The sequence below is a fragment of the Lygodium microphyllum genome, chromosome 4 (assembly GCF_053477565.2).
Source record: "Lygodium microphyllum isolate KBCC chromosome 4, Lygodium_microphyllum_v1.1.10, whole genome shotgun sequence".
Lineage (NCBI taxonomy): Eukaryota > Viridiplantae > Streptophyta > Polypodiopsida > Schizaeales > Lygodiaceae > Lygodium > Lygodium microphyllum.
The window spans coordinates 21,503,782-21,518,152 of NC_141138.1; the positions used below are offsets into that span (position 1 = coordinate 21,503,782).

The window sequence follows — 14,371 nt, forward strand, 5'->3', positions numbered from 1 at the left end:
TCTTCTTGGTGTCCTTCGAGTCTTTGTCAAGGCAATCCTTCTTCCAATGGCCAGTCTTTCCACAAATATGGCATGTGGAGTCTTTGTCCTTGTCCTTCTCCTTGTCCTTCTTGGACTTGTTATCCCCCTTCTTCTTCTTTTGGTCCTTCCCCTTCTTCTGAGAGGCTTGACCTGTCAACGCCTCCGTCTTGGAAGCATTCTGTCCCTTTAACCGTTCCTCTTGGTCCAAGACCATAGGAACCAACTCTTCCCACCGAAGAGTAGACTCTCGCCCCGAAGCAATAAGGGCAGAGTAAAATGTACCGAATCGTGGCGGCAACTGGGACAAGAGTGTGATCGCCATGTCTTCGGAGGAAATCGGCTTCCCCGCATTCTGAACCTGCATCTGTAGCTGCCTCAGCTTGTTAATGTGTTCCCTTAGCGAAGAAGACTTATTGACGGACAAGGTCCGCATCTGTACCTCCAAAGAAACCCTCTTCATCAGGGTCATCCGATTGTACATTTGATCAAGCTCCAGCCATATCTCACGAGCCACCGTCAAGTGCTCGATGTGAGCGATCACGGCTGTAGTGCATGATAGAAAGGGAAAGGATCGAATCCTGGCATTCAGTTTGTCCCAATGAGACTGGGCCCTGGCCAACTCCGCACGAGCATCGGAAGAGAGTTTGGACTCATCTCTTACCGAAGGCCGGTCAATATCTTCCTGGACCAACTCCGCCAAATCATAGGACTCAAGGATGGCCAACATCATAACGCGCCAAATGCGGTAGTTGTCGCCGTCGAGCTTCTGATCTGTAGGAAGAGCCGGTAGGACAGGCACCTTCCGGTCCATAATCGCCTGGAACTCCAAGTCCATCTCTGTAGACATCTTCACCTGCAATGCCTTCTCAAACGCAAAAGCAGCCCCCTCTGACTGGGTAAACTCAGCCTGCTAAGGCTCTTCCGCGTCCCGAAGCTTCTTCACCCGCCGGAGGTGATGAAAAAGCAAAACCTGCACTTTTAGGTTGAAAACTCAAACTTTCTCCGCGTCAAACAGCAGTAAACAGCAGCAAATCCACCACCTGTACTCCTTTCCTGTGCGCCCACACTCGTTTCAGCCTTGTTCCAAGGCGCAGCCCTCCTGTCTGCCCTTAAACGCAAAAAACACAAATTTGTGTCGCGATGGAAACTCCCCTTCAGGTTGATTCTGCGCTCAGTCAGCCCTCAAACACTGCTCTGATACCATGTCAGAGTGCAGCGGTGTGGAAGTGTAGGACTGAGAGAGAGAGAACGCAGAGAGAGAAGGGAGAGAAAGAGACAGTGTACAATGAAGATCTGCTGTATAAAGAATGCTGAATACAAAGATATACACGGGCGCAGTGCGCTGGACTGCGTGTCTCCACCTCGACGATGCGACCTGCTGTCCACCTCGAAGTCTGCTGTCTGAAATCTGTGAACAGAGACAGAAAACTGCATAGCACCGGTCTGTAATCTGCGACAGAGAAGAGTGGGCAGACTGCTGGAAACATCGGCAATATATAGCCGAAAAACTGCCTGAAATGGGGCGCCAGAAATAGGGCGCAGCCTGGAATAAGTCGGCTGCAGGCAGTCGGACTGCCACGTGGCAGTCCGACTGCACAGTCCGACTGTGCAGCAGCCTGCTGGTCCGACTATGCAGGCCTGCCTGCCCACCAAACAGGCTATGATCTCTAACACCCCCCCCCCCCCCCCCCAACCTTCTCTACTTTCTCTTCCTTCCAGGATACCTCTTAGCACCCCCCCTATTCCTCCTCCTTCGGCTTCCCTTTCCCCTTTGGTGGATGTGCCTCCGTCTTCTACGAGCTCTTCCACCTCCACTTCGGGATCTTCACGGGATACACAGCCTTCTTCCGATGCGGAGGATCTACCTTCATTTGGTGAGGGGGAGTCCCTCTCCGATTTGGGTGCTTTGCAGGTTTCGGAGACCCCCCGGTCTCCCTCGCAGCAACAGGAGTCTCTCAGGATTCCCTTATGGTATCGCCGGCTCATGCAGGATTCAGGTGTTACTCACTTTCCTGCTTCTTCTACAGGTCCACGTCGATCAGCCCGTTTACAGGCCCAACGGGATAGTTCACTATGTGTGAACTATGCTCTTATGTCACAGACTCTTCAGGATTCCGAGCCTTCCACTGTGGAGGAGGCTCTTGCACAGGATATTTGGAGACAGGCTATGCAGGCCGAGCTCGATTCCATCGAGCGAAACCATACTTGGGAGCTTGTTCCGCGTCCCGAGAAATGGAAGGTGATAGGTGTGAAATGGGTCTTTAAGACCAAGTATCTTGCAGATGGCTCCTTGGACAAGTATAAGGCTAGGCTTGTTGCCAAGGGTTTTGCACAGCGCGCAGGCTTGGACTACTTCGAGACTTTTGCTCCTACAGCTAGGATGTCCACCATTCGAGTTCTTTTGGCTCTTTCTGCTCACCACCGTTGGCCTGTTTATTAGATGGACGTCAAGTCTGCTTTTCTGAATGGCGTTCTTGAGGAGGAGATTTATGTTACACAGCCTCCTAGTTTTCTTGTGCAGGGGAAGGAGGATCATGTCTACAGGTTGCAGAAGGCTCTTTATGGCCTGAAGCAGGCTCCTCGTGCTTGGTACCAGAGGATTGACTGCTTCTTTCTACAGAGTGGCTTTGCGCGCTCCGCTCATGATTCCAATCTCTACTTACGGGTTGTGGATTCCCTTTCTGTTTTCCTTATCTTGTATGTGGATGATCTTATCATTACAGGGAGCGACACTCAACAGGTGGAGCATACTCAGTCCATTCTTCAGCAGGAGTTTGACATGACGGATCTAGGGATCCTTCACTTCTTTCTAGGCCTGGAGATCTATCAGATGGCACAGGGCATCTTTATCTCGCAGCACAGGTACATCTCCGAGCTTCTTTCGGAGTTTGATATGGTCGCGTGTCGGCCTATCTCATGCCCCATGGACCCAGAGTCCAAGCTTTTGACAGATGGAGTCCCCCTTACAGATGCCACTCGTTACAAGTGCCTGGTCGGCTCTCTCATCTGGCTGCTTCACACTCGGCCGGATATCTCTTTTGTGGTGGCTTTATTGTCTTCTTTTATGAAGACTCCTACACAGGATCACTGGCAGGCAGCCTTGCGGGTTCTTCGCTATTTACAGGGGACTCGATCCTTCGGGATCATGTATGGAGATGGGATTACCCTTTCTGGATGGAGTGATTCTGATTGGGCAGGTGATGTGGATTCGAGACGATCCACTAGAGGTTATGCTTTCACCCTTGGATCCGGTGCTGTCTCTTGGAGCAGCAAGAAGCAGCCTACTGTGGCACTTTCTTCTACAGAGGCTGAGTATCGGGCCTTATGTTCGACCGCTATGGAGGCAGTTTGGCTCCGTCGCTTACTAGCGGAGATTGGCTTTTCCCAGACCGGACCTACGGAGCTGTGCGTGGATAACCAGAGTGCTCTTGCTTTGGCCAAGAACCCGGTGTTTCATGCTCGCACGAAGCACATTGAGGTTCAGTATCACTATGTTCGAGAGCGGATCGTGGATTCGGAGCTGGTGGTGGTCTATTGTCCTACGGCGGCCAATGCAGCTGATCTCTTTACGAAGCCTTTGCCTCAGGCTTCTTTGCTTCATCACATGCGGTTCTTGGGTCTTCAGACCCTCCTAGGATCTGAGAGGGGGTGTTAGCCTGCTCTTTTATCATTCTCAGTCTGTCATCTCCTGGTTGTGAGCTCCTGTCAGAGTCTGACAGGAGACAGAGGAGCTCTGTCAGTCTATTAGTTGCTGTTCTTGTCAGTCTTCAGCCTTCGGGAGTCACACAGCCCATACTGGGCTGTTTTTGTGCAGTTGGCCCAGTTTTCTGGGCAGGTCGGCCAGATCTGGCCAAAGTCGGCCAGATCTGGCAGGTCGGCCAAATCTGGCCAGGTCGGCCAGATTTGGCAGGTCGGCCAGTTTTCTGGCCTGGGGCTATATATAGCAGCCCCCAAGTCATTCCCAGCATTGTATTCTGCAGGTTCAGCACTCTCTCCGTCCTCTCCCGCTCCGGCATTGGTGCTGCCATTGCTTTCAGTCTGTTTTGGTGCCCTCACTAACGCTCCGGGCTGCGTGCAGGGACTGCTCCGTCCATTTCAGTGTATTCAGCATTCATCTCAGTCAGTGCAGACTTTCTTCCTTCATTCCCTGCTTTCTCTCTCCTCTCCTCTGTGTTCGTGTTCTTCTTCCGTTGCGCACTCTCACATGTCCTTGATGTTGCTTGAGCATGAGGCATCTTTGCGTTTATAGGGGAGGCATCTGTCTCATTATGGAGGTTCCAACGAGGCCTTTATACCTTCGGAGAGGGGTGACTAGAAGAAAAGTTGAAGGCCTAGTGCTATCACTGTGCTAAGAATGGACATTTGCAGAAGGATTGTAAGGAGTTAGTAGTCTCATGGAAGAAAGAGAGCGGGATGTGGACTTCTCAGATGCTTTGACTCCGATTCTCCGGTGAAGGAGAAGTCCAAGGCGCAGAAGGGGTCCTCTTCTTCAGAATGAGGGAAGGCTTGGTGGCCCCTTTCTATGCTACTTTCTAGTCCCATTGATGTGATCATCCCTCACGACTCTCCTGTGCAAGAGAGGGAGTGTGGACGGATGGTGAGATGGGGCACTAGTGCCTCATCTATAAAGGTATACCAGTGCATAGGTTCTAGAGAGGGACATCCTTGACGCATTGACCAAAGTCAAGCAGGTTCAAACCATGGAGTTGGGATTGACATCCAGGTTCATGATGAGCTAGTTATTTGACAGAGAGTGGGCTTGGCTCCTAGTCTCAGCTCACATGAGAAGACACTTTGGTGGTCGGCCAAAGGTGAAGAATCCATGGTCACACATGTTTAGAGGCATTTTGACATGATGGTTTTGTATGCTACTGTGAGACATTGATAATGGATATAGAGACATGCTATGGTTCTTCCCTATTTTCAAGACCTGGTACGATTGACATCGACATCAGGTTCTCTTTGAGGCACCTTGGTGGTGGCTTGATCACCCATTGCTTGGATGTCCATGGTTCTACTCTAGTGGTGTATAGACTGTGACGAGTCATTATCATTGTATCATTGTATTGCATTAGCTCACCATGATTTGAGAAAGGATTTTAGCAGGATTGTTAGCTCATGTGTGAGTCTATGCATGCTTCTTAGGGTTGGGCACATTGTTTTTTATTTAGGTGTTATTTTAGTGATCTATGTGTGGCATTTGTAGCATTTTATGCTAGTGGGACGCTGACTAACTAGTTGCCATTTAAGGCCTATTTAGTTGAGGTCTCCTCCTCCTTATCAATTATAATAATTTTTCAAGTGGATTTCCATTGGAGAGAGGAGCCAATGCGAGTGTCCACGTAGCCAGGGACGCATTGTTATACACGATTGTCTTGTGTTTGGTATATGGATTCCATTTCTCGAGCACATCTCTGAGTTCTCTTCTTTTGCAGTGCTCTTTTGTTTTCTTTCTCTTCTGTCTTATGTTCAATAGTTGCTTCCATTGTCGCACCATTTTTGACATTCCTAAGCAATGCTTAGTGCTTATAGACTCTCGTGTAGTGGCTAAAGCTTGGAAGTGGTGGAACACGGAGCCCTTGGTTGTGGGATCGGAAAGAAATTGGGTCATGTAGTACATGCCACTAGGCTATGCTTCATCGTGAGCAATCACTAAACTAGCTTGAGAGTCAAGGACTTGGACTATGGCCATTGTAAAGAAGACCACTTGTCCCAATCGGCAAAGCAGCTGAATGGATAACTAGTTCACCTTGAGCTGGGGGACATGGTATACATCATCTAGCTTAGCAAGACTGGGCCTTGGTCCTTTCCAAAGTTGATGCAATTGTAAGCTTGAATCTTGATCAAGGAGTTGTTCTTGATACAGACCATCCTAGTTGGAGGGGCTCCGGAGATGAAAATGTTTGAGATGGGGGTCATATGATGAGTAGCTCCATTGTCCACAATCCATGGAGTAGTTGAAGTACTATGATGAGTGGGCCTCTGCAGTCACCTCATTGGGAGGCAACTCGTAGATGTGGACGAGACTTGCATCCTCAAATGTCTCTAAGGAGACGATGTGAATCTTTGCAAACCAATCTGACATGCCCTTTGGTGTTGAGAACAATGTAGACTGTGATGGTTGACCGATGGTAGCATGGGTCTAGTCTCGCCATTGCCCTTGTTGAGGGTTGCTACTACCATGCCTCCTCTTCTGGGGGTTGCTCGACTGGGAGGTTGGGGTTTGAGTCTTGGATTTAGGTGATGTGCCTCTTGCCTTTGATTGATACTTGTCGTCAAAGTGGCCAACCTTTTGATAATAGTGATAAGACCTATTCTTTTTAGGTGCATTTTGCCACTCGGGTTTGAGAGAAGATTGGGTTTTCCTTTGGGTCTCACTAGCGTGGTCTTGATTTTGAGTTTGTTTTTGATTTTGATTGGAATTTTGATTTTGTTTGTCCTTCCCTTGCTGCACCTTCTGAGAAGAAGCAAAAAGAGTCCCCTCTCTAGAGGTCATACTATGAAATTGATCAAACAGCACAAGTGTGCCCATTGCTTTGATACTAAATCAAAAAATTGAACCTGAGAATGAAACTCAGGCAATAAGCCTTGCATTAGTTGGACAATAGCGGAGGCATTCCTAGCTTTCCATGAGTGGACAACCTCATATGGAACAAATGTAGGATCGGGTTGGGGTTCCAACCCTTGCACAATATCCCATAGGTTTTGGGAGTTAAGAACATGCGTCATCAGGTTGGACCAAGTAGTGAAGTTCGTCCTATTAAAATGAGTCTTGTCAATAAAGGCATGTTTGATTATGAGGAAGAAGAACCGTGAGGTGTTTGATAAGTGGGATAAGATGGATAAGGAGGAGCTGGTGGAGGGGGATAAGTAGAAGGAAGAGGAAAAGGTGGGTAGACAAAAATAGGCTAGAAGTGTGCAATGGGTGCTGATTGATGCGGAGGATTTGGAACATGAATGTTTCCATAGGGTGTTGGTGGAGGTAGAGAGATTGGGACATGTGGGCCTTGTCCAAATGTTGGTTGGGCATAACAAAATAAGTAGAATGCCCACTAGTTGCCATAGTGGCAAATTGTGGAACAAATGATCCACACTTGGTAATGGCTAGGTGGCATTGCCAGGTTGGGGAAATCTCGAAAGTGTGTGGAAGAGAGAATGAGCAATCTCAGAGCAACAAGGCACACTCTAGCGAGCTTGTTTGTACAAACTATTATTTGATGTCTTGTGCCATACAGTGTAGGGAGTCCACCTCCACAAAGGAGGCTTTGGAATCACAACATTGAAAGAAGGCTATGGAGCAGGAGTTGGAGGCCTCAGGCTATTGACTGGAATGGCACTTGGGATCTTGTGCCTCGGCCCATTTATCGGAAGGTGATTGGAGTCAAGTGGGTCTTTTAAGACCAAGTACTTAGTGATGGCACTTTGGATAAGCACAAGGCACGACTTGTTGCCAAAGGATTCGTGTAATGAATAGGAGTGGATTTTCATGATGCGTTTGCACTTACAGCTCAAATGGTTGCCATCATGGTTGTTCTTGCCTTATCAACCATAGTAGATAGCCATTTTATCAGCTTGATGTGAAGTTTGCCTTCCTTAATGGTGATTCGAAGGAGGAGATCTATGTTGAGCAAGCTCTTGGCTATTTCTCATCAAATGGCAAAATTTACAGGTTAAAGAGGCCCTTTATGGCCTCAAACATGCTTTGTGTGTGGAAGATAGACTCGTTCCTCCAAGGGAGTTAGATATTGATGTTCCTTTGTTGGTCCCTAGTTGTATGCCCACACCTTAGTTGGAGAGCATGTGTTGTTCATGCTTTATGTGGATGATGTCATTTTGACAAGTGACCATGCTTAGAGGGTCAAGCAGACAAAGGAGGCACTCCAAGAGATGTTCGAGACGATGGATATGGGGCTTCTCCACCTCTTCTAGGTCATGAGATTTGGTAGACTCTGAGGGGGATTTTTATCTCCTAGCAGTGGTATGTGCAAGAGCGTTTGGCCACTTTTGGGATGGAGGGGTGTAAGACTATTTCTACTCCCATGGATTAGAACTGGAATGGTATGGTCCATGCAGATTCACTAATGACAAATGCTGCCCGCTTGAGGCAAACGGACAATTGATTGGGTCCTTGATATGGCTCCTCAATACTCGGATTGATTTGTATTTTCTTGTAGGTTTACTTACAAGGTTCAGGAGTGACTCAAGCTGGTTCATTGGAAGGTTGCTATGAGGATTTTGTGATTCTTGAGGGGCATCTTTGAGCTAGATATTTATTATCCAGCAAGTCTAGGAGATTTAGCCTTTGTTCTATAGGGTTGGACAGATTTAGACTGGTGGGCTGGAGAGGTTGACTACATGTGTTCAACAGTAGGATATTGCTTTACTTTGGGTGTAGATGACCACATGTGTTCAACTGTAGGATATTTCTTTACTTTGGGTGCAAATGCTATCTCTTGGAGTAGTAAGAAGCAGCCCACAGTTGCCCTATCATCTAGAGAGGTGGAGTATAGAGCGGCATCTTCTACCACATGTGAGACTGTGGCTTCGGAGGTTGTTAGGAGAGCTTGGTTGTCGTGATACAAGTCCTAATACACTTCATTGCAACAATGAGAGTTGCTTTGCTTTGGCACGGAACCCTATATTCCATGCCAGGTCAAGGCACATTGAGATACAATACCATTTCATTTGGGAGATGAGCTTGGATGAGACTATTGATGCGGTGTATTACAAGACGGAGGATAACTTGGTAGATCTGTGTATGAAGGCTCTTCCTCAAGCCGTTCTTCGATAGCTACGAGCAACAAAGAGCGAATAAAGCCTCTTGGATAGCTAAACCTAAGGGTACTCCAGTCGCCCCTTGAACTGAACCAATCTGCTCATTCTCCAATCTAAAGTGAGTGGAGGTTAGTGGATTCCTATTCCCAATAACTATGTACAATGGGCTATAAATCTCAAGTGGGAATCACTGGGGAAGGCCAGCCAATATATAGGCACAAATAAAATAATTAAATTTGCAGGTTGGCCATCCAAAAACTGGCTGACTGCAGCAAATAATAAGAAATTTTTGAAAAGCTACGGCCAAATTGCTGCCAGCATACCATGTGGCACTACCTGACTACTGCACACATGCGACTGCCTGGAATTGCTGAAGATCAACTAGCGACTGTATGGAACTGTCTGACCTGACCTAGGAAGTGAGTGAAATTGCCCGAGGGTAATAACTGTACAATTGTACATTGTGTATGTCCATCTAGGGGATGACTGAATCTCTAATACCCCCTCTCAAATCTTGGATGCAATATAAGACTTAGGGATCTGGGGTTTTTGTTGTCTGTTTAGATTGTGAGACAATTGCATTCCATGCAATCAGCGACTTTGAAAAGAACGTGTTGGTGTAAACAAGAGTTGTGAAGTTTCTTAGGAGTGTTGTGTGTGTTTGTACCACATGTCATGTAAAGAAATGCTGATGAGGTGGGGGAAGTTGAAAACATGGAAGGAAAAGATTCACATAGTTAGGGATCTCAAAAAAAGTCAATTGAAAATGACTAATGGTTTCAAGCTTAGTGTTTTGTTCATGATCATTCCATGCTAGGATGCATTGTGGATGTGGTATGTGGTTCCGTATCATGTGGATGAACTTCCCTCTAAAATTGTAGGTCTTAACGTAAAATTGGTTTTTGACCAGTACTTACGAACATAGTAAGGCTGTAATAGAGTCCAAACGTGTGTGTTTTGTGGCTCAAGAACAGTTGCATTCAATTTACTGAAAAGAAAGTGTCATGTTCAACAGGAAGTTGGGACACTATGGGAAAAGTTGAGACAGAGGAATCTGTCCAAGGAAGAACGTTCTAGGTACTGGATTTCATTATTTGATACAGCTTTCCCTTTTGGCTATTCCTACCTTGCAGATAAATGAGTTGACTTGTGGCAACTATTAAGTTGGAATTTTGGTGGCAAAAATTTGGTTGGTACATAGAGAAACTATCAAAATATGGTTCAGTCAATAGTACTGATCTACATTTGCAGGCTCGTCTCAGGAATTTTAGAAAAAATGAAGGGAAAAATACCTGAGATGGTGACATCCCATGTCACATCACGAGTATTGCAGGTCAGTTTTGAACGTCAGAAAGTTTATTAACTTACAGATGGTTTCTACCTTCATTGGATTAACACCCATTTTCTCTTTCCACAGACTTGCCTCAAGTATTGCACATCTTTTGAGAAGGCTACAATATTTGAGGAGCTGCGGCCCCATTTTATGACATTAGCTCGAAATACATATGCACATCATCTTGTCCTGAAAATATTGGATCAGGGTACAGTGACAGTTTACAATCCTTTTGGCTTATGGTGGTAGTGGTATTTTGATGAACTTGTTACTCTAGTTTGTAATTAATCCCTTGTTGTATCTTGTCTTATAGCTGACAAAGCTCAGTTGCAACAAATGATTTCTTCTTTACATGGAAATGTGGTTTCATTTCTTCGCCATCCTGTTGGATCTGCAGGTAACATCCCTTCACCAGCCACTTTTAGATGTGCTGCACTGTCTTTTCTTGCATCTACAATGTTCTAGTAGTGGCTTCAGCCTTCTGTGTGAAGATCATTGCATAAAATATGTCAAATTCATATATTATATGGCTGTCCTGAAAAATGATCATCCTGTGATGGGTACTTCACGTATGGACATGCTTCTGTGTAGTCTTTAGGACTGCACTTGTAGAGTTAGAGTGTAGCGATACTCTAATCGAGTGCAATTGATATAACACAAAGCAAGCATGAACGTCTACAGCAGTGATTGCAAGGAAAAGTAAGTCATTAGCTGCAATCAGGAAACATAAAAAGATGGATTCCCTGTGCTGTAAAATAATTAAAAAGGAGTGAGAAAGTGTCATGGAAAAGTACTAGCTTTGTTCCATAAATGATGAGATGTATCTTTCATACTCAATCTCACACCATAATGATTATTGTGGAGCCTTCTTTATGGGTTCAGAATAATTTTGGTCTTGTTTATGGGCTTTGATCTTGATTACATGCTGTTGGCTTTTTGAAATTTGTATAAGCTTGCGGTATGAATATTTAATGGCCTCTTTCAATATCACATGCATTGTGTGTGTCTAGGCTATTTGCAGACTCTATCCAGATTTATCACTCAATTGTTAGGAGTGGCATTCTTAGGACTGCTTGTACAGGTAGTATTTCTTAAGACTGCTTGTACTGTGTAGAGAGGCAAAACACATGATCATCATCATTGGGTCGTGCTGTACTTGTTCATGATCTCATCCATACTTACAGACTTCTTATGCTTCCAAACCTTAAACTATATTTAGATTTGGGGACTGGTTTTACTGGGTAGGCTAAGGAACTTCCATTTAAGCACCATTAACCTTTTTTGATTTCAGAAATCATCAACAACACAACCTTCTTTTTTGGGTGGGGGGGAGTGTTGGGAGGGGGGCATGTCAATCGGGAACTGTGAATGCTAAGCTGGGGGCATGTCAATCAGGAACTCTTAATGCTAAGCTTAGCCTTCTTGTTAGCCTAGTCAGAGCTTTGATTGAAAAAGTATGGTTGTGTGAAGCATGTTTTCTAGGAGTGTGCTGTAATAAATGTTGAATTTTGGGTGCTTCAGTCACAGGCTGTCTGAGGTATTGTTGCAAACCCTTTTATTTTGATATTGCTAACTCTACTAAATACTGATCATGCCACTTTTAAACAGTTGTCGAACATGCGTACAACCTAGCAAACAGTAATCAGAAACAGGAGCTTGTTTCAGAGTTTTACTCTCCTGAATACCGAATATTCAAGGGTATTATTTCAGAAGGACCAAACAGGTCAGTTTTATAGCTAACAACCACTTTAAAATTTGGACCGAGGAATCAGAAAATTGCTTTGCAAGCTGAAAAACTTTATGAATAGTGCGAATTTGCCTCTATGTTCATTTGTTTACGATTTCACTCTGTCCATAGACTTTGTAAATATCGATGCATCTCTCTTTATATACTGCATCCAACATCTTGTGTTTTGCCTTTTATTATTCTTCACATAACTAGTTGGAAGCCATGATTTATACTTGCAGATTGACTGATTTGATTGCAAATGAGCCTCTGAAAAGGAAGACTATCCTAGAACATATGGCAACGTCTTTGCAGCCGATATTGGAAAAGGGAATTGTAGACCACTCTATTATCCATCGCGTATTGCTTGAATATTTAAGCATTGCTAGTAAGGTGGATTCTCTTTTTTAGCTTATAGTTGGATGTACTCGCTTTTTCTTTTGTCTTAGTTGCAATTTGTAACAGTTTCTACAAGCTCCATTAAGGAGGTAAAATTGGTTGTATTGTCTGAGCTGTTTTAAGGTGCATGTGCAGTCAGCGACAGTCGAGATTGTACAGCAGTTGTCTGGTCCTCTTCTCATTCGTATGGTTCACACGAAAGATGGGGCAAAACTTGGGATGATATGTGTTAGTAATGGCACAAGGAAGGTAAATCCGTATGTTTCCCGTTCTTTGGAATCTTCTGGCCTGGATTTAGCCGAAGTATCAAGTTGCACATGGAACTCTTTATCCAGAAAAATCTGTCAAACCATTTCAGAAATCAACAGAACTGAGACAAAATACTATACAGCCTTGTAGGTGAACAAAACAGAGCATATCTCATAGGTAGCTACTCTTCACAGAGATTGCCTAGTACAAGGGCTCATTGAATACCCAATTGGGTGATATATACTGGCAAACAACGCAAGGCGACCCAAGTCAGAAGTAGATGCCTGAACCTCAAATGGCAAGAAAGTCCTCTCTCCTTTCTATTTCTTTCCTGTCTGCCTCTGTGGTTATGGATGATCTGCGTTCAAAATCCAAAGAAAGAGGCTGCAGTAGAAAGATCTGATGCTTTATGGTTTAGCAGATTAGTCATCGTTTTTTGTGGCCTTTTGGCAGCATGTGTTGTTCTGAGTCCGCTTAGTTGGCTAGAAAGCCCTTTCTAGATATTTGATTCATTAATTCAAGCTTTTTTCAAGGGGGGAGAGAGAGAGAGAGAGAGAGAGAGAGAGAGAGAGAGAGAGAGAGAGAGAGAGAGAGATTCTCTCAGTTTGTATTCTGATTTTTAAAGAATTTATTTTGTTGAAGGAGTGGAAAAAGATTGTCAAAGGGCTAAAGGGCAATGCAATGAAAGTAGCCTGTGATCAATATGGCAGTGTGGTAAGATGTGACAGAACATTTTGTTTTGATATTGTGTGTGTGGAAGATTTTGAAGTATTTGCATAAGGGTTTTTGTGCTAGTGAAGAGTTTGAGGTGTGTTATCTAGATTGTTTGTAGTGTGTTGCTCGTAATCCCTGTCCTCGGCAGTGGGCACTGGAATGTTCAAGGAAGATGGATATTAGTTCTTGGTTCTTAGATATGATATTTCTACTTTTAGCAGTCACATCGTACAGCACCCTTGTGTTGAGATTGTTAACTGGAATCTGATTCTCTTTCCCTTTTTTTACTGGCAGTTCTTAATGGCGATTCTAAATGTGGTTGATGATACAGAACTTGTTAACAAGGTCTGTGAGACTTGTTACTTTATATGAAGAGGTGGTTTTGAGAATCTGAAACCGTCTATGATGGTTTTTGTTTGCAAAGTAATTGAAATTGCACTTGTCCTTGCTACCTGCAGTTTATCATTTCTGAATTGGCAAAGAATATGAAGGAAATTGCCTTTCACAAGGTGATACTATTTGCAGTGTCTTTACGTTAGATGAAGCTCCTGGAACCAATTATGAAAAGACCTGCTTGGGTACACAATCATTTTGATTTGTTTCCTTTGTGGTTGCTTTCAGTATGGTCGACGAATACTTTTGAACCTTCTATCTCCATGCAACCCACAGTATTTCCCAGCAGATCACTTGACAGCTGCACAGACCCAGAGAAAATCTTCCAAGCAGGTTCTTATTCCGATGTTAGTTTGACTATGGAACAATGCTTTAGATGCATTGTGGGTGGTACTTTTCAAGGGTTTTTTGATTTAAAGCACAGAGTTTTCAGCATTGTGCTTATTGGTCTAATTGTGCAACATAGGGAGATAGTGAGCAGGGGGATGAAGAGCATGAATTTGGAAATGTTACTGGAGAAGGGTCTGCATCTAGCAAGAAAGATCCATTTGTTCGTAGAACAGAACTTTTGAAGCACTCTGCATTTGCTGAGGTAAGTTAGAACATACTTATTTAAGCTATCATGTTGTCAAAACAATTAACTTTTCCGCCTCACTATACACATAACACAAACTCTTGTAAAATGCTCACATGGTGAATAATCAATTTTGTGGTAGAAAAATTTTCTGTTGAAATAATAGATGTTATTTTCTGATGGTGTA

At 44.5% G+C, this 14,371-nt stretch overlaps 1 protein-coding gene across 2 annotated transcripts in view; it reads left to right on the forward strand.

The window, feature by feature from the left end:
• PUM24 (pumilio 24) overlaps positions 1–14,371 on the forward strand; it is a 54,983-nt gene that overhangs the window by 18,387 nt on the left and 22,225 nt on the right. Inside the window, exons 3-14 of one of the 2 annotated variants that reach the window (XM_087675789.1) lie at positions 9,812–9,873; positions 10,048–10,129; positions 10,214–10,337; positions 10,443–10,526; positions 11,738–11,852; positions 12,098–12,248; positions 12,390–12,503; positions 13,146–13,217; positions 13,512–13,562; positions 13,676–13,726; positions 13,839–13,943; positions 14,077–14,202. In XM_087675789.1, the coding sequence (XP_087531915.1) occupies positions 9,812–9,873; positions 10,048–10,129; positions 10,214–10,337; positions 10,443–10,526; positions 11,738–11,852; positions 12,098–12,248; positions 12,390–12,503; positions 13,146–13,217; positions 13,512–13,562; positions 13,676–13,726; positions 13,839–13,943; positions 14,077–14,202 (1,137 nt within the window). The remainder of the gene's footprint in view (positions 1–9,811; positions 9,874–10,047; positions 10,130–10,213; positions 10,338–10,442; positions 10,527–11,737; positions 11,853–12,097; positions 12,249–12,389; positions 12,504–13,145; positions 13,218–13,511; positions 13,563–13,675; positions 13,727–13,838; positions 13,944–14,076; positions 14,203–14,371) is intronic. The other variant, XM_087675790.1, reaches the window with a different exon arrangement.